At 37.6% G+C, this 24,012-nt stretch overlaps 1 protein-coding gene across 1 annotated transcript in view; it reads right to left on the reverse strand.

The window, feature by feature from the left end:
- Positions 1-24,012, reverse strand: part of SYTL5 (synaptotagmin like 5) — a 62,725-nt gene that overhangs the window by 32,940 nt on the left and 5,773 nt on the right. Inside the window, 2 exon segments of the mRNA XM_042460668.1 lie at positions 7,552-7,770; positions 14,623-15,007. Coding sequence (XP_042316602.1) covers positions 7,552-7,770; positions 14,623-14,741 — 338 coding nt within the window. The 5' untranslated portion in view covers positions 14,742-15,007.

Consider the following 24,012-nt stretch of genomic DNA (forward strand, 5'->3'; position numbering starts at 1 on the left):
ATGTTTGTAAATATTTTTTTCAGGTTTATCATGGGGCAATGTTCTAAAATACCCGTTCCTCTTGATAACAAATGTTTATATTAGCAACCTGACAAACATTCCTGGCCAGAGAATTTATCAGAACTAATAATCTCCAGGATGTTGATTTTTTTTCTTGGAACACAACAGGATTTGCAGTCCACCTATTATACACAAACAGCAAAGAGACTGGGCATGTTTCTGTTTTATTCTGAGCAGGAGGCATTTTTCAAGTACTGTACAATTGTCAGTTCTTTACAGACAAGCACTAGGCAAAACTGGTGTTGTTCATGACTGTATCTTTCACCTGTCTTAGAATACCATGCTCAATGGGATTTTGCTTCAGTGTAAGACACTGCATTCATCACAACTATATATGGTAAAGAAATCTATATTTTTGACAAGAAAAGTTCTTAAATCCTACACAGTTTTTCCAAGGTTTTTCTTCAACTGAAATTATTTTTTTTCTAGTGGTTCTTCATACTGAATAACATACCTGTAATGCATTTGGCCAAAATTTCCTGTTTTTAGTTATTCATTGATAAACACGTCCACAGAATAATAGTTGTTATACATTAATAGGTACATGGCAGGAGGGGGAGGCAAGATGGTAACAGTTCCATTCCTACTAGTGTTGATACCAGGAGATGGTATTGGTAGGACTTCTGTGGGACCCCATACCATTTGCCCTATGAATCCCAAAATACTCCAGCCTCTGTGTGTGTGTGTGTGTGTGTGTGTGTGTGTATTAACATATCAAGTCACTGGCTGAAGGGACTTAACATACCAAGACACCGATTTGGAATAATGTGCCAACAGCAGACTGATGACACTCAGTTCTACCTTTCTGGTTTCTGAAGGTAAGGAATAGCTGAACCTAGTCCTAGATTTGATAATGAGCTAAATGAAGGTCAGTAATTTCTATCTAAATGCTGAAAAGATGTAGTACATGGGTGTCCTAAGTATATGTCAGGGAATATGGTGTTCAAACTATTCTGTGTTACTGTGGGTGTTAAGAGAGAAACCTTTTCCAGAAGTATTTGAACATCATCTCCCAAGAGAAAGAAACCTCCAAGAAAAGACACACCTTATGTATGTATTGGGGGAGGGAGCAGATACACCTAGATCCCACACTGTTACTAGTAACCCAATAGCTTCTGTGGCATGGTATGTTTTTTCATCATCTACTGCTGCAGAAACAGTCTGGTCATGGTGATCCATGGTCTCAACTGGATTACCACAAATGTACACTGTAAGCAAAGGTTCCCTTGAAGATTGTTCAGAAGCCTTCAATTAATATAAAATCTGATAGCTAGAATTTTGAGTGGTGTGGCCTAGTTTACTAATATAGCTATTGGAATCATTAAAAAGTAGCATGATGTAAATCATGCTACTTTTTAATGATTCCAATAGCTATATTAGTTTTGTGCAACTAATATGAAAAGTCTTGTGAATCCTTACACACTACAGTTTTATTTTGTATAAGGTTTCATGGGCACCAGTCCATTTCATCAGATGGATCTGATGAAATGGATTGTAGTGCACAGAAGCTAATGCCAAGATTTTTAACAAGTACCATTTCCAGCCTACTTGCTACCAGATCCAGTTCAAGCCACTATACCATGCTGGCTCTCCTAAGGGGAGGGTTCTATGTATTCTGAAATATAAAAACTTGGCAGTGCCTTGCAAAAGTGCCTTTCAAAAGTATACGTGGACATTCTTTAACTTATCCATATTATGTTGCATTACAGCCTAGAATTTAAATGGATATAATTGGCATTGTTACACAAGATACTCAGCATTATGAAGCAGAAAAATATTACTGTGGGAGACTTGTAGCTGTGATCACTACCAAAGGTGCTTCTATCCTGTATTGACACAGGAGGATAAATACTTATGCAACTAAAAACTACCAGTTCATTTCTGTCTGCATAACAATTTTGCTACAATAAAATAGTTTACACTATCACAACGTTAAGTATATTGTTTACATGAAATGGAAACACTGTCAATTAAATCCATTTTAATTCTAGGCTGTAAAAAACTAGGTTATAAAGTAAAAGTGGGGAGAGGGAGTGAGTAAATCAGCTAGGCACACTGAGGTTGAATCCCTCTTATCTAAAATGCTGATTTTTAAAATATTTGCATATACATAATGAGTTATTTTGGAGATGGAGATGGGACCCAAGTCTAAACATGAAAATAATTTATGTGTTGCAAATGCCTTATACATAGCTGAAGGTACTGTATGTACTCATGTATAAGTCTAGAAATTTAGGTCAAAACATTGACCCCCCAAAACACTGAGTTGATTTATCCACGGGTCAATATAAGAACTGTACTTTTGGATTTTGAAGTATTTTGGATTTCAGAAAAGGGAATCTCAACCTGTATATATAATTTTCTTAGTAACATGTAGTTATTCATCATGCAGTGAAAGGGGGTATTGTGGTAAAAAAAAAATATCCTTCTGCCTGCAACTTTGTGTACTTAAATTTGTGGTCAAACTGTGCTCTAAATACTTATCACCATTATGGAAATAAAACCACATAAAATGTCTTGCTTTCCATCGTGACGACCGCACCAGCATGGGAATTGGGATTTGATTCTGTGAAATACCTGGCCAGCTGCAAGCATCACATTTGATAAAGAAAGACAACTGGTAAGAACACTACTGAAAGGACTCTTCTTCACCTCCCAGACTAAACAACACTATATAGCAGTAAATTCCTTTGACTAAGACAAATCAGTTTACTGGAATTGTATTTTATATATATTTGCCTTCTGAATCATAATTAATCCTTCTTATGCTGCTGCCTAAATCCAAATTTCTTATTGAATGTGACAACTGTCTGCTATAATTAGTGTTATCTACTAAGTAGAAGGGCATTTCACAAGATTAGAAGCCAAAATTTTTAATTTGTTTTCACACAAAAGAAAATGCTTTGGCTGCTTCTTTAAACTATTGATGCATCTAACTTTTGGAAAAATATGAATTTATTAGGTATGGAACAACTAGCAGCCTAATATTCTTTTGAGACTCTACTAAGCATAGTCTACTTTGTATTGCTTATAGCTCATAGTAGATAGTTATAGATCCATGTGTTTATACCTAAATGTGCTTCCAAATATGTAGAAAACAAGAGGTCAGATTTAAAGATCTAAAGGTGCATGTGCAAGTCTTCCCCTTTCCACTAGACAAAAGGGAAAGAATCAGCTTGAGGAAAGTAGGGTAGTAAAGCTAAGTATAAGGAGGGAGGATTTTCTACACAATCTCCTGTGAACCCTGTGGTCTTCATATAGATTCTTTGGTTTTTCCATGATCAGAGCAGATCTGGGCTTAGAATCATAGAATCGGAGAGTTGGAAGAGACCACAAGGGCCATCCAGTCCAACCCCCTGCCATGCAGGAACTCTCAATCAAAGCATCCCTGACAGATGGTCATCCAGCTTCTGCTTAAAGACCTCCAAAGAAGGAGACTCCATTACACTCTGAGGGAGTGTGTTCCACTGTCAAATAGCCCTTACTATCAGGAAGTTCCTCCTAATGTTGAGGTGGAATCTCTTTTCCTGCATCTTGAATCCATTGTTCCAGGTCCTGTTCTCTGGAGCAGCAGAAAACAAGCTTGCTCCCTCCTCAATATGACATCCCTTCAAATATTTAAACAGGGCTATCATATCACCTCTTAATCTTCTTTTCTCCAGGCTAAACATACCCAGCTCCCTAAGTCATTCCTCATAGGTTTCCAGACCCTTCACCATTTTAGTCACCCTCCTTTGGACATGCTCCAGTTTCTCAATGTCCTTTTTGAATTGTGGTGTCCAGAACTGGATACAATATTCCAGGTGGGGCCTGACCAAAGCAAAATATAGTGGCACTATTAAACAGTTAGATCTGCAGCTGTCAGTGGGGTGTAGCAAAAGATGGTAGTCACAACTGTTGATGAACACAAGGAGCTCTTCAATAGGAAGACCAAGCATACTAAACTACTAAATTGTGAGCCCACCATTACCAACTCTTCCCTGAAATGCAGTGTTCAGCATGCTCTAGAACATATATTCAGTTCAGACAGGGCATCAGTGGAGTCTGAATCAGTCCCCACAGAAATGCAGAAGGCACCCCTGAACAAGGGATGGGGTGATCTTAAACACTATGCTGCTTTAAAGCTCTGCAGAAAGGCACCTTAAAAACAGGTAGAAACTACATGGTGAGTGCCAGGCAACTTAACAGTGAAGGTTTTAGCACCAACAAGTTCATAACCTTAAGCTGATTAACGTAGCAATATTTAAACCATTGTAGTATATTTCACAGGAACCATCCAGGTCCTTAAAACGGCCTATGTAAGCTAAGCTCCTAAATTTAGCATTTCTCTTTCAAGTCTTTCACTGCTTATACTCAGTTCCAGAATGCTTAGAAATTTTAAATCATTTTGCATTTAACTGCCAACCTACACGACATAATGAATTGCTTCATGATTATAATTTTATTTCTGCATATTCTGAAACTCAAGGAGCTTTTGATTCTTGAGATATGCCTAACAAGCAACTGAAATGATTTATTAATCAGAGGGTACCAGGAGATGCAAAATACTCTGTCTTTCATTTGACCATTTTTATGGTGCTGGCAGCCATTATAGTGCTCTGACAAAGGCTACTTTTACATATCACAACATGTGGTAAACATTATTATTGAGGCTCATGTCAGGTTCTGCCCACACAAAAAAATCTATAAGGTGTTAGTTATTAGCAAACCTTCCGCATTCCACTTTTCATTTCATACCATGGTAACACAGGGAACATAAAGTTCCTTTTCTTTGCCAACCACTTTCCAATTTTAAGCAGTAGGAAACCCAGCCATCCCAAATTATCAATTACGTCCATCATGAATAGCAAAGTACAGCTCCTTCTACTAGCATCAGATGAGAATGGTTTGTTTCAGTAAAGTCAATCATATCATGAACTAACTCTTTAAGAATGACCATGTTAGTATGCAAAAGGATCTTGTAGCATCTTTGAGACTCAAAATCCCTTTGCATGCTTATGCATCTGAAGAAATAGACTTGTCTATGTAAACATATGTTACGAACTTATTTCTTTCTATCTCTCTCTCGTTCTTTCAGCTACTCCCTAAGGTGTCGCAAGATCTCGTTGCATTCTCGAACTCTTAAGAGTTATACCACCACCAATCCCAAGATGCTTGCTTGTAAGGGCAGAAATCTGACTTGGGAGAAAAGAGAGCTGTTTACACCTATTTGCAAACAAGTGAACTAATATTCCTCCTCTCTAAATGTTCACATTAGCACCTACAATGCCAACCAGAGGATGGGCTGGCAGTGGCCAACTTCCATGGCAATGGGCCAGTGACTATAACTGGGATTTTATTCTGAGCCATAAATAAGCTGCACCTATTTGGGGAATTGGATTTAGCAGCATGGATGGTTCCTTTAAAGTTTGCTCTAAAACCCACAGTGGGTTCACTATCCTACTGTCATGGAAGCTAGCAGCTGCCAGCTGGTGTGGATATGTTTTAGCAATGTTGGCTGTTAGGTTGTAAAACTTACTTTTTAAAACTATCTGCTATATATAGGTTAATCAATCAATCTTTATTGCTTTTGGCCAATGGCCATTGCAAAAACCAAAATAATAAAACAATACACATAAAATTTCCATAAAACCAATATACAGTGAACAGTATATATAGGTTAATGAAACAATGATAATATTGACAGAGGGCAGAAATGCTAGTATGGGACCAATGGAAATGTTTAATACAGATATACTTCAATTAATAAAGCAGATGTGTTCCTGGGCATTACATCTTTAACAGAAAATTTGATACCAGAGGCAAAAATAACATTGAAAAAATAGGGTTATGATCCTACACCACAAAAAAAAAATCAGTTTAAGATGTTCCAGAAAACCTTTTATCCAAAACTAACAATATTCACACGTAAAATAAAATGAGATCCATTAATAAACAAAAACATTTTGAACCTTCTACAGACTACTACCTGAAGGCTTTTTCCAAATTATTCAGGGATAACTTTTGTTCTTATCAAACTCTACTTTTCTTATGATTTTCTGGCCACACATTTAGATATATCCTTCTTTAACATGCTGGAAATAACTAGTAAGACAGTCCTATCTGCCTTCTCCCTTTCTCTTTGTTTTGCTGTACACACATACTCAGTAATGGTTTCAGGAGGCAGCTGCTGTTTACCTTGCCTGCTGTAGGCAAGCACACACATTTACTGCAGGATCAGCTACAATACCAGCCCATTCTTTCATAGCTCAAGCTTTAGTGAAGTCCATCGTTTACTGTAGTGATTCTGCTGCAGCATGATACTGGAAATCTGTTTCTCCAATCCTCCTTCACCATCCTCTCAAGACTGATGGTACTTAAAAAAACCCTCCAGTGAAACAGAGAATGAGGAAGAAAGGAGCAGTTTACATGAGTATAAAAAGAGTTTGTAGAAAGAAACTTGTTTGTTAGAGGCTTTGGCGCGTTTCGGACGGGCCCTATGGGGTGCCGTCGTTACGCGCGAGGGGCGGCGCTTCCTGACGCGCTTTGCCCCTCGCGCGTAACGAGTATGTCAAAATGGCAGCGCCGCATACAGATGGGCATCGCCATTTTTATGTTGCGGATGCAGTGTCCAGACATCATGCGCCGCAAGTGCGTGCCTCGCGCCGCAAGTGCACGCCTCGCACCTTGCATCGCCTCTTCCGGGGCGCAGGAAGAAGCACCATTTTGGCGCTTCTTTCTTGCTGCGCCCGGGAACCGCGTGGTTTGGCTGCTGCGGTTCCTGGACACAGCAACTGGCAGCGGCGCGAGACTGCCCGTTTTGGGCGGTCTGTAACGCGCCTTTGTTACCCAAGTTACAAATGTATCTCAATTTATAAATTTCAGACTTCTTAGCTCAAAGTAAGCCTAAGTACCACATATATTTGTCTAGAAGTCAACAAATTTATGGTAAAAAAAAAATAACCCAAAAAACCTAGGTTGGTATATGTGGGTTAATATGGTAATATGATGACAACTCTTTCAGATTTCTCTACCCATGCAGTGGGGAGAGCAGTTTCTCTCTTTCCTCAGCCACTGGGGATGCAGAGATAGTAGAGGGTTATTGCTGCTGCTTTAAGAGTTCCTCTTGCATAAGCTTGCATAGACACCAACCCACCCAGCCATACCTCCCTCTTCTGTCTCCTGTGCAGCTCAGGAATGAATGCTCCATAGTGGGTGATTGACTGCTGCTTCTTTTAAGAGTCCTCCCGTAACGCATACATATACACACTGAGGAAGCCTCAAAGTTTTACCCTCGACTTATCCATGGGTCATACTAAAATCCATAATTCTGGCCCCAAAACCTGCCCCTGACTTATACATGGGATTGACTTATAGTCGAGTATATATGGTATGTTTTTACTATCTCATCCCTCTTCACTGCCTAAACTTTCATGCTGCTTGTCAATAATATAACATGAGATCAGTAATGTGAATTTCCAAAATGTGGCCACTTTAAAAAAAACAACTTACGCAATCTTATCACACACAGTGCATTTCCAGTTGCCATCCATTCCTTCGACACGGCATTTGCTACAAACTCTGTGTCCACATGTTGGGCAGAGATCTCCTCTATCAAAGATTAAGCCCAAATTTTTCTGACAGCGAATGCAGACCCTGCTGTTGTCAAGCTGGTGTTGATGATGCCGCCCACCTTTCCGTTTCACTTCCAATAACTCATTCTTCAATTTCCTTGAGAAAAAACAAACAGAAGTTTCCTTTAAAAAGGTTTCTAGAAGCAATAATTTGTCACTTCATAAAATGGTTGATACACTGGTACCCCGGGATACGAACGCGCCGCGATACGAAATTTCCGGGTTACGAAAAAAAATAAATTAATTAATTATTTCCGGGTTACGAAGGTTTACCCGGGTTGCGAAAAAACGCTGGCGCTTTTTAAAATGGAGCCGCGGCAGAGCCGCGGCTTTTCCCCATTAGCGCCTATGGGGATTCGGCTAACGAAAGACTTCCGGGTTACGAAAATGGCGGCGGAACGAATTAATTTCGTAACCCGGGGGACGAGTGTACATTAAAAATCTCCATTTCATGGGAAGATTTCTAAAACTCACTCATAAGTGAATGCGCCATCACAAATCAAGTCTTCTTTCAGAATTTTCAGAGCAAAACACTTTTCAGTGGAGTCAGTTCATACATTTGAATTCAAAGTGTCAAGTGCTGAGAATTACATTAAATAAAATGGATTCCAATCACTCTAAGCTGCATTAACATATTAGCTGAAAAATAGATAGTAAATTCTGAATGTAGCTCTTCATCTACTTTTGAATACTGGAACTATTTTAAACCGTGTGACTAATTCCGCAATAAGAAATGACTGAGTCAGAAGATGCAGAATGGCTCATGTAAATACTTTGGAACACTGGTAAAGAATGAATAAAAAGGACTCTGAAACTTCAGAAAAGAAAATTCATAGTTAGAATCATGCTGTAAACAGGTAAAATCTTTTCTGTGTATAGTGATATAACAGAAGAAAAATGATGCAAGCCACCTTGCTCCACCACAGAGGATAAGATGAGATTTAAAGCCACTTTCCTTTGTTTCTACAAGAGTCATTGGCTATTCTTGGACATTTGGTTATCTGTGATATAGAATCAAAGAATCATAGAGTTAGAATTGGAAGAGACGACAAGGGCTATTGGTTTCAACCCCCTGCCATACAGGAATACACAATCAAAGCACTCTGGACATTTCAGAGATGTATTCCCCTCATAGTTTTCATGACATAAACACAGCACCTATGGTGGGAGCCCATGGAATCCATAAACAGCACCTGTCATTTTTACACACACACATACATACAGTGTTTAACCCTCATCCAGGCAGGCGGGAAATGTTAGGCTCCCAGAATCATGTTTTGTAGCATGGTAAAACATAGAACAAGCCCAACAAGTAGTTCAGACTATCTTCAGCAATAGGATGACCACCATATAGGGAACTACTCTCCATTTCATACAAAAAATAAATTCTGCAAAGGACCACAGCTTTAGAAGCTGCAGTTTCAAGAACAGAATATTAGCATGAAGAAAGGAATCCTTTAATAACCCAGAGAAAGGCAGAAAAGAACAAAGAATGATGAAGGCTACAGATAATTCTGAAAACGTTACAATTTCTCTGCCACTGGGAACAAAGATGCATGTTTATGAACTATTAAATCCAGTCAGGGTAACAAAGTGACAAAATTTCAGTAATACTAAGGAACATACTGGCCTCATTTCAATTTCAGCCTATAGACATGTTTCATAAATTAAATGCATAACATTATATTAATCTTCTCAAATGATTAATGAAATCCTACTTAAAAGACTCTTTTTTGGTGTGCATTTAAGAAAATCAAAAGAACAGCCTTTAGAGAACATCTCAGTATTTAACTGTGGGGTACAATTTATTCAAATGTGATTCCAGTCCTTTCTGCTATCATTCTGGCTAAAGCCATATCCTCATGGACTGACCCAAGTATTTTTCTAACTGCCATCTTCCAACACCCATCACATGCCATTGGGGTTGAGGGAAACTTGCAGTTGCTAAAAAAGAGATTTTAAGGTACATTTTAGAATCTAAGATATACACATGAGTGTAATGCTAATATTAAATGTAAGGAGAGTTTTAGAAAGGCTTCATTACTTCTGCAGTATGTTCTAGTATATTTAGGGACATATACAGACAAATGTTTAGTAAATATTGTCAAAGAAAATAGAATAATCTAAGACTTGGATAATAAAGCCTTTCTAATCACCCCTACAGAAAGGTTTAGACAACTTAATTTTTTCATTGGTGGCAAAGAGTAATGCAACCTCATTATGCAAGCTGAGGCTCAAAGGAACACAAACCATGTAAAAAGAATTGCTGTGTGTTAAAGAGTGCTACCTTACACTGGACTATTACATTACATAACAAGGCTGGAATATGTGTACTGATTTACAACTATGCAGGGACGTAGCTAAGATTTTAGGAAGGGGGGGTCCAGACTAAGTGCCACCATTAAAATGGGGCTTGGGTGCAGTGGCGAAGCAGCACACACCATTCATTTTTCTAATGAAAGGGGGTGGGTCCGGATCCCAAGGACCCCCCCCCCCCCTCCCTACGTCCCTGAACTATGTGTAGTTGACACCACTATAGCAAAGGCACATTTGTATCCTGTTTGTTTCAGTCCCCACAAAGTTCACATTAACACCTCACTGCTGATTCGGAAGGGCTATTTTGCAGCAACTACACTTTAGATATCATAATATGGCTTTAACTAAGTATCCTGACATCTCCCATGGGCCTTTCTCTGCTCAATTATATAAATCTTACAGAGCTGCAATAGTTCAGATAGCAAAGTAATTTCTGGTCCAGAAAACACTAGAAGCAGAAATACTGAATTACATGCATTTTCTCTAGAGACTAAGTATTCCAGAAAATCAAAACTTCTGTCAGCTATAAAAATTCATGAGACTTGATGCAAAAATTAAAGTATACTTCAAGAAGGATAATGATAAAATAATTTATATGCTGCTCTCTCCGCCCACATCTACAAATTTAACACTTTTTATCTAGAACTATGTTGTAAAATTAATTTGATTCCGCCAGATCTGGCCAAGCAGCACAATGCAATTCTGTCAGACTTGTGGCCCAGGCAAGATGTAAATAGACTAGAATTGTGACTACCTCATAGCAATGACCTCTTAGAATTCAAGCAGATATAGCAGTAACCAGGATTTGAAAACTCTGGTTAGAGGATTCTGGGAGATATGGTGCAAAAATAACTTTACTAAAGCTTGGCTGGTGATTTACCATGATTAGTTTTGTTTCATTCTAGGGGACAATTAAACGTGTTTAAAAGTAAACTGAATTTTCCCCTTCAGAGACAATATACCTCTCAACTATACAGAGCAACTTGGAGCTAGCGTGGTGTAGTGGGACACTGGGTGTCCCTGAGCAAGTCACACTCTCTCAGCCTCAAAGGAAGGCAAAGTCAAACTCCCTCTGAATAAATCATGTCAAAAAAACTCCATGATAGGTTCACCTTAGTGTAGTCTTAAGTCAGAAATGAATTCAAGACACACAACAATATGGAGCAAGCAACAAACCAGGAATTGACCATTGCCCTCATGCTCTGCTCATTAATGTCTAGAGATGCTTTTCCCAACATGGTGCCTTCCATGTTGGGAAAAGCAGGGGTTCCTTTCCCGGCTGAAAACAAGCCACTTGATTCATTTGAAATTAATTATTTGCAAGTACTTGCTGAAAGCACTTGCTAATACTCTTGTGACTCATATCCACCTGAATTATGTAGTATGATTTCAAGGGGAAAGATGGGTGAGTCTTGAAAATTACCACAAGTGGGCTTACGGAATCAACTGAAGTCACCTAAGATATGTCTCTCTGTGAAGCCAGTTGGGTTCAGGTGAGGACAGTGTTTGTATGGAAAGAACCATCTGGGGAACCCTAGGAAAGCAGTTCTGAGGTCCTTAAAGAAAGAGGAAGACACAAGCATAACCAAACAAAAATGCTCAACTTCACCAGTGCTTTAGATTACCATAAGTTTGAACAGCTGTATTTGATGTGATTTTCCTTCCCTATTTCCTTGCAGTGCCTTGAAGAGTGAATCACTAAATGACTGTGACAATGCGCTGATTTCAAAATTGGAAGAATTAAGTGTTCCAAGATTACAGAAGATGGAGGAAACAAATGAGTCATCAGACCTTAATCTACCAACAGCAAAGCTTCTAAACAACCACTGTCTAACTGTGTTAAATACTAAGCAAAAGAAGAAGAAGAAGAAGAAGAAGATGGTGCATCAGTAAAATAGCCTCACTTACAGCTCAGTTACTACTGCAGTCTAAAAACGTTTTTTGACTAAAGCCAGAAGTGTAGTTCTGGAACACTGTAATATACCAGTACAGTATAGATATTTATCTCAATATCTATACTAGTAATTACAGTGTTCCCAAATTCCATTAACATGGATTTCATATCGATCATGCCATTAAATGCAAGCTGGCATCCTGTTAAAAATATGTCTTTTGGGGGGGAGGGATACTGAATAGGTTAGTATTCCCTTCTTGCTGCTCACTACAGAACTAAAAGTCCTCCCTAGACTTTCCTTGATTCATGGGGAGCAGGCAGGCTTGCAGAAGCATCTCCCCACAGTGAGACATAAAACAATGACATTTGCACTGAGATCCACTAGGGTCCCCAAAGGTCACAGCACTGCTGTAATCATTTCATTTCTGGCTATAGGGACACTGCCAGATGTTTCTGCAATCCTGGAGCTCTCTAAGAAGCAGGGAATGGCCATGAGGGGCTTCAGAGGCTGTTCAATATGTGGACCTACTATGCTATGCTGAGCATAGTTGAACATTAAGAAAACAAAAATAATGACCGCAGACCAGATGATTTATGTAACTTTAAAGCAGATGATGAAGACATTGAAATATTTCAAGATTTCCCATACCTTGGGTCAATCATGAATCAGAATGGAGACTGTAATTAAGAAATCAGAAGATGACTAGGACAGTTATGAAGGAACTAGACAAGATCCTCAAGTGTAAAAATATATAATTGAATACTAATGTTAGGATTCTCTGTGCCATCATTCTTTTCATTTTTATATATGGTTGTGAAAGCTGGACAGTGAAGAAAGCAAACAGGACAAGAATCAGCTCATTTGAATGAGGTGTTAGAGAATAGTTCTGCATGGAATGCCAAAAGACAACAGAAAGGGTTCTGAACTCTCTATAGAAGCCATGATGATTAAACTGAGGTTGTCCTACTTTGGATATGTCATGAGAAGACACAACTCCCTAGAAAAGATAATAATGCTTAGCAAGATGGAATGCAGCAGGAAAGAGGAAGACTACATTCTAGATGAATAGACTCAATCAAGGAAGCCATGGCCCTGAGTGTGCAAGACATGACCAAGACTGTTGGTAACAGAGTGATTTGGAGACTTCTTATTCATAGGGTCGCCATAAGTCAAAGTTGACAACAACGCTAGGCTGAACTGCATAGGATTGCAGCCTTTATCTTTACTGGGTTGAACTGGTGTTTTGCCCCCAAATTTAGAATTTGTTCTGCACATGTACAGCAGTTTCTATTCTATATCTTCTGATGAATGTACATACTGTATGATGCATTTTATATCTTTGTTCAACCAGAAGTTGGGGAAAATGGGAATATCATACATATAATAGTATCCTTCACAGATATTAGTGTTCCATACAGTAACCAATGCAGTTACTATATATACCAAACATGTGTGGAGACAAGGTCCTCAATCATATAGTATATTGTATGCTGGTGTCTCCTGTACTATAAATGTTCATAGACCCTTAGAATTTGTATCGCTTCCTACTTGTGTTTTTCTTTTTCTTTTTTTCAGACTACAGCTCTGCTGGCACTCATTTCTAAAGAATCACATAAGAGCTGTTTATCTGATCTACTCACGTTACTTACCACCGATCTTACATATAGTCAGGTAAGCCTTAGTCAATGTTAATTTAGTGACTTTAGAAATGACTACATCCACATTCATGTATCAGCTGCTTCCCTGCCTACTGACTTGTAATGCTTGAGCCTAGTGTTTTGAGCTGATAATTTTTCAGCCCGTGTGCAACCTATTACCTATTAGATACTCATTTCTGTCCTCTTCATGAGAAATGTTTGCTTTTAAGGAGTGCAAATATACATAGCTTGTTACCAGGAGATGGAAAGAAATAGAATTATTATGTTAAAAAAAGTTTGCTGTTTTGCAATTATCATCTCCTCTTAGTAATGTATAATGTTCCTGTCCCTGAATTAATAAAAAAATTCCTGTTATACTGACAGAACAAGAAGCACACTGATTTCTCCTAAGCATTACTTTTTACCACACGTTAGCACATACTAGTCAACAGGTTCTTAAAACTAAAGAATAGCTTTTATGTTAACATAGATGATTGATGTCAGCTTGAGCCAGTATACTTTGCTTATGTGTATATGCATACACATCAAACTATACTACACTGATTTAGAAACTAAATTACTAAGTAGTGCATACAAATAGTCAACAAGCTCTCAAAATATTAAACAACAAGGCCATCTGCTTAGTCTACAGCAAGTTTGATCTATAGGTCAGAGAACAGAGGCTATGAACCAGATTATAACTATGAGACAACAATGGTGGTAAAATATTGTCTCAAGAAATCATACACTGCCAAAATAGTTTTTAACAATTATACAACTGTAAGTTTTAGAAAGTTTTGACAGACATACATATACGCAGACATTTGAAATAGCATGATTAATACTAGCCACATATAATAAACCACAGATTCACAAAAATCACTTCAAAATATATGTCCAGAAATGATACAGTGTGGTATTATATCTAATAAAAATGTCAATGTCTGGGCATGTATATTGGAATATTGTACTAAATTACAGATTATACAATGCCTTTGCACCGATTTATATGATTTACAATGTATATCATGATTTTACAATATGATTCCTGATTTACATCAGAAATTTACTCCCAGAAAAAGATGAATTTGGGAATATTACCTGATCCTTTTATCTTCAATTTTTTTCAAGTATTCATCTCTCTTTAGTACTCCCAAAATAGTTTCTCTTTCATGGTCCAGTAAAAAGGTCAAATTGATGATTTCCAGATTTTTAGACATGTTGCTTCAACTGTATTGTTGTGTATTATAGGTATTTTCCAGGAGTGATGTGGAATTTAAAGGCACATCATTGTACACTACCAAGCATTAAAAGGTTAGAAGATCTTCTGACTGGAGCAAACACATTTATATAGGGGGAATTTTTTTTAATTTTAATAACTGTAGTGTCCATTACAGCTTTGCTGCAATTCCTGAACATGCTGCAGTTCCTCATTCATAGATGATCTTCACAGTAATAATTTTTCCAAATCCTTTTACTTTATTACCTGAAAAATGATAAGGACAAAGAATTATTTTAACACAAACAGCATTTTACTTAAGTATAAATTAAACAGCAGTTTAATGCTTTCAAAAGAGTGATCAATAGCTAATCCTCTCCATTTTTACAGGTTTTAGTGTAGATACATGCAACATTTACTATATTTGCTCAGATCTGGCATACAAATATTACAGTAACTCATAGCAGGAGAAAGCTCTGATTTTTCCAACTGAGGGTGGTTACCGCTGAATGTCATGGGACTTCCATCACAAAACAGATGTTTGCTAGGCATGTGGTGAGTTCAATTTGCATTACAAGTCAAACTAAAAGCAAGAGTAATCTAATTTGTTCCAACACATGGCCAGACCAATTTTTAGAGCATACATTCATCTTTATTTAGGTAATTATTCTGTTATATGGCTAGATCTGCTTTTGGTGTGTAGTAATTAATTATATAATCCTTCATTTGGCAATGAACTAAGGAGTGCAGTTTCACTTAAGATTAAAAATGCTGTCATCTTTCTCATATTGTTGAAATTAGCCAATCTATTTTTTGTTGTTTGTTGCTGGGTATTTCGTATTCATTTCAAAGGAGAAATACACTATAGATGAGAATTTGTTGGTTTGATAGATTACTTACATTGATCCATGGATCAATGTAAGTGCAGTACTTAAACTCTTATACAGTTGACCCTTCTTATACACAGATTTTTTTATACACAGATTCAAGCATACATGGTTAGAAAATGTTTTTTTAAAAGTATAAATTTCAAATATCAAACCTTGATTTTCCATTTTTTATAATGGACACCATTCTGCTATGTCATTATATTTAATGGGACTTGAACATATCACAGATTTTGTTATTTACGGGGGATTTTGGAACCAAACCCCAGCGTATCCACTGTATATAAAAAGAAACCACCCCTGGTGAAAGGCAAAAGCACAATCTGTGTTGGAAGCACTGAGCCCTCCTCTACTCTCTAATCCATCTAGTCTTAGACTTTTAGTATGAGCCAAGCAGTTATGCCTGCTGGAATATTATAAACTATTTGCCACTATTTTCCTTTGCTTCATCTTTTAGATCCTTGTTCCATGCCCCTATGTTTTACCATTGATTTACCCACACAGTTCATATTAAAATCTCTAATTTTGGCTACAAAACCTGCCCTTATACATGAGATTGATTTATAGTCGACTATATACAGTATTTCCAATATAAGATATGTCCCTTACTGCTGTATGACCATACTGGGACATTTTAATCTCTGAAATAAACTAAACTGTGCTACTTTATTAAATATAATCAGAAATTGCTTGTGAATATGATGCTCAAAAAAGAAACACACTGATTTCTGGTCAGTATAAGCAACAAATGAAACATCTGAAAATATTATGATATGACTAGACAGACTTAAAACCTTCATCTTATTTTTCCCAGTCTCCACCAAGAATGAGGAACTTTTTTCAGCAGGAGAGCCAAAGTCAGTTTCCAAAGTTTTGAAGGCCACTTTCCAGGGCTAAAGGCAAAGATTCTAAACCAAAAATACCAGCACGTTTTAAGCTCTAATTACTAAGTATACCATCCAACTGTCCTGATTTACTAGGGTCAATCCTAATTAATCCTTTGTTGTCCCACATTTTCAGCTGCTTTTAAAGGCCCCCATTTCTCTCTCTTCCTCCCATTTTTCCCCTTTGTCCTCAGCTTACTTCAGTTCTGCAAAATGCAGAAGTTGTTTGCACTTACTTAACTCAGCAAGGAGAGTGCCCTTCCCAGTAGGCTCCATCAAAAGCAAACTGCTGCAGCCTCTCTTAACTTGTGTATTATTACTCACTCATAGCTTTTGTCATCTTAACCACACTCTAGCATTACTTGGTCACATGTCACAGTTTTCATCTGTGAAGCATTGGAGGGTATGACTAAGCTTTAGGACAGATACTTCAACTTGTTAGAATGGTAAAATATATGTTGTTGTTGTTAGCTACCTTCAAGTTGACCATTTTGTTGTCTTTTTGGCCATCTACGGAATCCTCAGCACTCTTCTCCATCACCACATCTCAAATGAATTAATTTTCTTCCTATCTGCTTTCTTCACTGTCTAGCTCTCACATCTGCACATGGTAATGGGGAATACGATGGCTTGGATGATTCTAGCTTCAGTGTTCAGCTGTATATCTTTACACTTTAGGATTTTGTCTAGTTTTTTGATAGCTGCCCTTTCCACTCCTAATCTTTATCAAACTGGAAAATCCACCAACAGTGATGTCATGGGGAAAGGGGTGTAGCCACCTGAAGAAACCTAAATGGCTAGATCCAGGTCCCAGGAGGATCAGGCCTGGCCCCAAGGTGTAAGGGCTCCTTCTCCAGGCACCAATATGATTTCAAGGTACTGTCTGAATAAATTTAAGATATGACATAAGCATCTTGGGAAAACATGTCATTACAGTCTGTTTAAAGAATTTCAAAGATTTTTGTAAATGGAAGATGGTGGTTTGTGAACTGCATCATCTATTCTTGAATACATTCCTGATCCAATATAACTTCTAATCAGATAACAAGGCCTTTCTAATGCTGTATTTTAAGGTTATCACAGAGAACCATGTTATTCTGGAAACACCCTGTATCAGGAAGCAAAACAAAAATAGCAGCTAGTACACTCCCCAAAAGAACACTAAAGTTACAGATAAACTTTCTTAAGCAAAATTGGTTTCTTGCTCTTATTCGCCAAGACAGTATGACAGAGGAAAATAATAGGATGGGGTGTGTGTATTGATTTACATGAAAATAATCCAAAAAATGGCATTCCAAATACATAGGCCTTACCATGTCCAGAATTTAACTGCTTCTTCTAATCCATTTACACTGGACTGCTGCAGAGAGCTCTATACAATTTAGTAACTAGAAAAACCAGCTGTTCGTCCATCTGTAACCTCTTTACACAATGTACACACCCAGAAGTATGATGTAATATTTACCACTAGCAGACAGTTATCAAAGAACAAGGAAGTACCTTTAGCAGCAATCCATTTAATTTCCAAAGGGAAGAGGGAAAGGCATGCTTTTGGAAGTAGGAAACCCAGATTTCAGGGCGAGTCTCAAGGCTTGGCCTTTTCCTCCAATTTTCAGGGGAAAGAGGTAGAAGGGCAGGGAACCGTCTAACTAAAAGGATTGCATGTACAGCGCTGTGTAAATTTACAGCGCTTCATAAATAAAGGTTAATAATAATAATAATAATCTCAGTGTGAGAACACTGTCTTGAAAATTACTGGTACATTATACTATGGGTTCCTGGCCCCTTGCTCCTGCACGTTTTTGTGGAATGGGTACCTCTGATGGTTTTCTGCTTAAAGCAGAGCTTGGAGGAACAGCCACTTGGGGCTTAATACAGAAGAAAAGTGAAATATAAATAAAATAAAATTTCTTTGATTAGATTTGTTGTTGTTGTTGTTGTGTGCCTTCAAGTTGTCTCTAACTTATGGTGTCCCTAAGGCAAACCTATATGGGTTTTTCTTGGTAAGTTTATTTGGAGAGGGTTTTCCATTCTCATCCTCTGAGGCTGAGAGAGCATGACATGCACAAGGGCATGGCCGAGCCGGAATTCAAATCCTGGTTTCCAGAGTCATAATCTAACACTCAAAACACAACACCATGCTGGCTTCCTTTCATTGAACTACAGCTTCCAAATATTCATAGAAGCAGCATTTTCAACAGTGTTAAAAATAGGTGGAAAAAACTGAGCTTCTTCAATTCTGTGCAAAGCTGGAACAACTTAACTGGTAACTAGATAAATATTTGTTGATTTTTAAAGGGAAATACTCTGGGCAAATGGGACTGATGACAAATTTATCATGCCATTATTAAACCTTGGTGGGTCTTGGTGCTGAAATCAAATGGCCTGGGATACCTCTGAGCTGACAACTCTGGCAAACATTGAAGTGAAAAGGTGAAGAGTACCAGTCTTTCAAAGAAAATTACTGATAGCCATTTTTTAAAATTGTCAGTTTAGGAACCAGCCTTACACCAATCAACTTAGACTATCTAGTTTATTATTGTCTATCTACATGATAAGCAGCAGCTCTCCAGAATTTCAGAGTGGAATCTTTCCCAGCCCTACCTGGAGATGGTGGGAACTTAACTCTAAATCCTTGCATGCAACATATATTCTTGAAATACAAACCAATGGCCAAGGTATTTTACTATGGTAAGACTGTTTTGGAGCTGTTTTACTGTGACTGAAATATAATACCAACAGATTGCTTCACTGCTTAAAAGGGCACTCATGATGACACACAGAAAAAGCATAAAAACAGTAAATAAATAAATAAATAAACCACCCACTAACTAAAGTTCACACTTGTACTTTTGTAAAATAAACTGCTTAAAACTGATTCACTCTGGCATGGTTTCCTGTTTTGTATATCCAGATACATTTATTTTCATTTAGACCAGATTTGTTTTTGTTTTTTTAGAGGGAAAAAACTTAAATTAACACACACACACACACACACACACACAGAGATTTAAGCCAAAAAAAAAATCTTATTTTGCATACATTTTTATCCCAAATGACCTCATGTGCAGTGCGAGACTATCTCTGTATCTACAGTCTCCATTTAGACTTAGTCCACTGATAGATAATCTCTAATAGCAGTTTCAAAAGATGACATCAGTACAAGGTTCTTTGAACATAATTGGACTTACACTGAAGTAAGTATGTTTGGTTTATACTGCACAACTGTCCTTGATGTTCTATGTAAATAATCAAAATATATAATTCAGTAACCATCTGTGTCATTTCTTCAGATGCCTCATTTATTTTAAATGAAGTGTAACATTTAAATCTTTATGGAAGTTATCTGTCAGCAGTAAATATACTGCAGCAAGAGAACTCATGCTAAAAGAGAAGTGGGAGTCATCCTTTCTTTGTTAAGATGCTAGCTAGCTTACATGCTCTTTTTATTTACTTTAAGGATTGCTATTACATTTATCAAAGTGCCCCTTCCAGAATTTCTAATAGACAAATGTAAAGAATCTCCAGATAGCCATTAAAATGCTAATAAAGATATAGCCCTGCCTGCATGGTGGTTTGAGTGTTGGACTAGGAATCTGGAGACCAGGGCTCAATTTTCTACTCGACCTGGAAAACTACTGGGTGACCTTGGACAAGTCACATGCTCTCAACCTCAGGGGAAGGCCATGGCAAACCTCTATTGATAGGTTTGCTTTAGGGTGGCAATAAGTTGGAAACAAAGTCCTGCTGTAACTTTTAAATAAGATTTAAAGGCCTATGTTAAAGATATTAACTAATATTATACATTCCAGCAATTACATAAATAAATACCAGCAACTAAATAGCAACAGTTCTTGTTAAATAATTTTCAAATATTATTTTGTACAACCTTTAAAAGATGCCTTTCCAAATTGTGAAAAACTGAAGAATTCCTATAATGCCTGACAACTAACACTAGCTCTTGGGCTGAATATAATTGAAATTGAGAAGCTCTTCTAGAACGTACCACTAGACATTCTCAAATTCTGTGCAATTGTTCATACGGGCACCAAAATTCACTGCTCTTGACCAACCAAAGACTTTTCCTATTCTAAACAACCCTACCAAAATCAGCCCATCTCAGCACAAAGGGAGAAACTTTGAGGTGTTTTGTGATTAGAGAGGTGAGTCTTCGCATCAAAGAGGCTGTTAGCTTTGCCCTCTTCTCCTGTAACAGTGACAATTAGTAGGGGCTAGCAGAACTCTGGAAAGTTCCTTGCTTGGGTTCTAACTCCCAGTATCTCTCATGCCAATCTGGTCAGTGGCCATGTTGCTCAAGAAGCCAAAAAAGTAACTTTTCCAAGCTCCTGGGAGGTAGTGATGGAGATGTCCTTTCCACAGCAACCCAGGCTGAATGTACCCTGCAGAAATAATGCCATGGCTCAATGCTATGGAATTCTGGGATTTGTAGTTTGTGAGACTTTTCTGTTAGAGGGATCTGGAGCCATGGCAATTAAAGCAGTACCAAGCTGCATTATTTCTGCAGATTCAGCCCTAGTTACTCTACAACATGTTGTGTGGGACTTACAGCAAAGTTCTGTTCATATTTATTTAAAAAGTTTGACTATGTTAGCATATGAAATTAATTTCCACATAAATTCACACAGGATTTCAGCCTTCATAAACAAAAGCAATAAATTAAGCAGAGAGTTCAAACTTGTCTTATTTCCTAAACAATGAGATTTCCTAATTCATAAATTCCACACTAATAACGGGATGCAAAACATCTTTTCGCTATGGGGTATTAACAGTACTAAGACTAAAATTTAAGTGCTGCATATAAATAAATGTCATGATGGGATAGCTTCTTACATGGGAGAAAGTCACAGGGCAGTCTGAAAAATTAAGCAAAAATGATCAAAAGAAACAAAATGTGTAACAAGTGTTTTTCATTTTCTGCTTCAGAACAAAAGCACAGCTGTAGTACTAAATCACCTGTATAGAAAAAGAATTGGGCATGAGTCACCTTAGTTTTATCATCTTACTTGCAGCACTTGTGCTAAAGTTTGTCATGTTATGGATAAGCTATAATCTATGTTTCATCATTGCCATGGCATCCCCTCTTAACTAAGAGCAAAATGAATTTTTAAAACATTCTCTTATACAGATTTTTGGGGACAGCATTCTGTTCAGACTAACAAATATTGGTTACATTGGTAGCAAGTGGGTACAATTTAAATTGTAAAGTGGTTCAGGCTCATACTGCAGCAAGCATTTTATTTCTATTGAGTGGTGATGTTTATTATCAGGTAACAACATATATTGACTAAGTAATAAACAGAGTTCAATTACATAGACTCCACACATTTGCCTCCCTGAATTTCTCAAGGTCTCTGAACAACTGTGCAAGTATATTACCTAATATAACTGCCGATTTTTAGTGCACATATATGCAATGGACAGAACGGACTTGTCATTACTAGTGGCAGATATAGTTCAGCCAATAAAGAGAGTGAACTATATATTTTTCCAGTTAGACGTTTTCCAAAACTGCAGTCAGTTAGATGAGAGTCTTTAGACACTATAGCAACTACACTACAGGCTGCTGGTACTAAGGGTAAGGACTCAAATGATGACAGCTGCCTTCAACTTATAAGGAATACTTCCAAATGTTACTTCAATTGACTTTTCTATCTAGCACATTTCCTAATTTCCATCTTTATGCAGATAAAGATTCTTATGTTTCTCTGTCCTGCTCTATGACAACTCAGGAATGTGTGTGCTTCATCCAAGACAAAAACAGATCTTGGGATCAGGTGGCCTTTGGGTTTTCAGAAATGAAATCTTGTTCTTGCCTTCTTTGTCCCTTTATACATTACTCAGCATAATCTGATATTTAAATACCCACCCATGACCCATTCAGACTGCAGTTTCCATCTTTAAACTGCTAATCCATTTTCAGACTTTCTTTTTTTCCCTTCTTCCTTCAATCCTTACTTCTTGGTGGTGGTGAGTTTTTTCAGCCTCATTAAGAGTTCTGGAGATAAATGGCAAACCTCCTCTGAATAAATTTTGCCAAGAAAACCTCATGAAAGGATAACATTAGGGTTGCTATAAGTCAGAAACAACTTGAAGGCACACAACAACAACAAAACAAAAACAAAGAAAGAGTGAAGAACATGTAGCTCTCATGTTGCTATTGTCCTGCCAATCACATCAGCTCTATCCATTATAGCCAACAGCAAAGGATGATACTCCGCTAGCATCTTGAGGGTTGCATGGTCCCCATTGCTGTAATATAAGTTTTATTCAACTGTGGATTTTGTTCTGATTAATGTTTTTCCTGGGATCTACAGGAGAGGAAGCCACTGGTAGATCAGAGAAAGCATTACTATCAGTCTGTACCAGGCTCCAGGTTGAGACAAGTTTTATTACAAGTTCCTGACATTTCACATATCACTATGGTAAAATAGGCTAATAATTATATTTCTATTTGTTTAGGTCCTTTCATTCCTGCAGCCTATTCAATTAAAGTTTTGATTATATTTGCCTTAGATTTGCATATGCCTGGAAAATACTTTATTTATTTATTTGTTTGTTTGTTTACAAAGGACAAGTAAGTGAAAGGTTTCTCCTCAATTTAATTTAGGATTCTTTAGCAACTTGTTTGATGATACAACTCCACAGTGAACTATAGCAGCTCATAGGTCAAACACAGTGTGAATCCAAACATTTGCAGAATGACCCCAGGACATACTGCTGTGTTTGCTTATCACAGTGTCTCTACTCTGTTAGATTCTTCCTGGTAGAAGGAAAACAGGGATTGTTCTAGCAGGAAAGAATGCTGGAAGTAAGAGTGCTGCTTTAAAGTCACTACATATGTTTCAAACATATGTCCAGAAATCATGAGACGCTAAGTGTACAATGGACACTCATGTGAAAAGAAGCCTCAATGAATTCAGTAGGGATTAAGTAGACAAGTAGGGACAAGTAGACTTGTACATGATTGAATGGTAAATCAATGGCCTGCTACTGATCTGGACCATGTATAATATTCCTGTATGAACCTGCCTGGGCTCTGAGGCCTTCAAGGGAGGCCAGTCTCATATTCCTGGCATCTTCACAGGTACAGGTGACAGGGAAAGGGTAAGGGGACTTTCCTTTGGCTGTGCCCAGGCTGTATAACTCCGTTCCCAGGGAGACTTAGTTGATCTAACAGCATGTCATTCTAACATCATGCTTTCTACTAGTTTTTAGCAAATGGATACTGAACTTTTTTTCACTTATATGCATTTAAATTGTCTGTAATTCAGCTATATTTTAATAATATAAGTTGCTTAATTGCATTTTAATATTGTAACTTCCTGTGTCTTTTATCTTGCTGTGAGTCTCCTTGATCCCAGTTTTGGAAAAGACATAACCAAACCAACAAACCAACTAGAAGGCTAAAAAAAATCAATGAACAGGAAAGCATTTTGAGGTTTGGAAATGTAACATAAGCTAGGGTCCACAACACACTGCA

This window comes from Sceloporus undulatus, chromosome 3 (assembly GCF_019175285.1).
Source record: "Sceloporus undulatus isolate JIND9_A2432 ecotype Alabama chromosome 3, SceUnd_v1.1, whole genome shotgun sequence".
In the NCBI taxonomy this organism is placed as follows: domain Eukaryota; kingdom Metazoa; phylum Chordata; class Lepidosauria; order Squamata; family Phrynosomatidae; genus Sceloporus; species Sceloporus undulatus.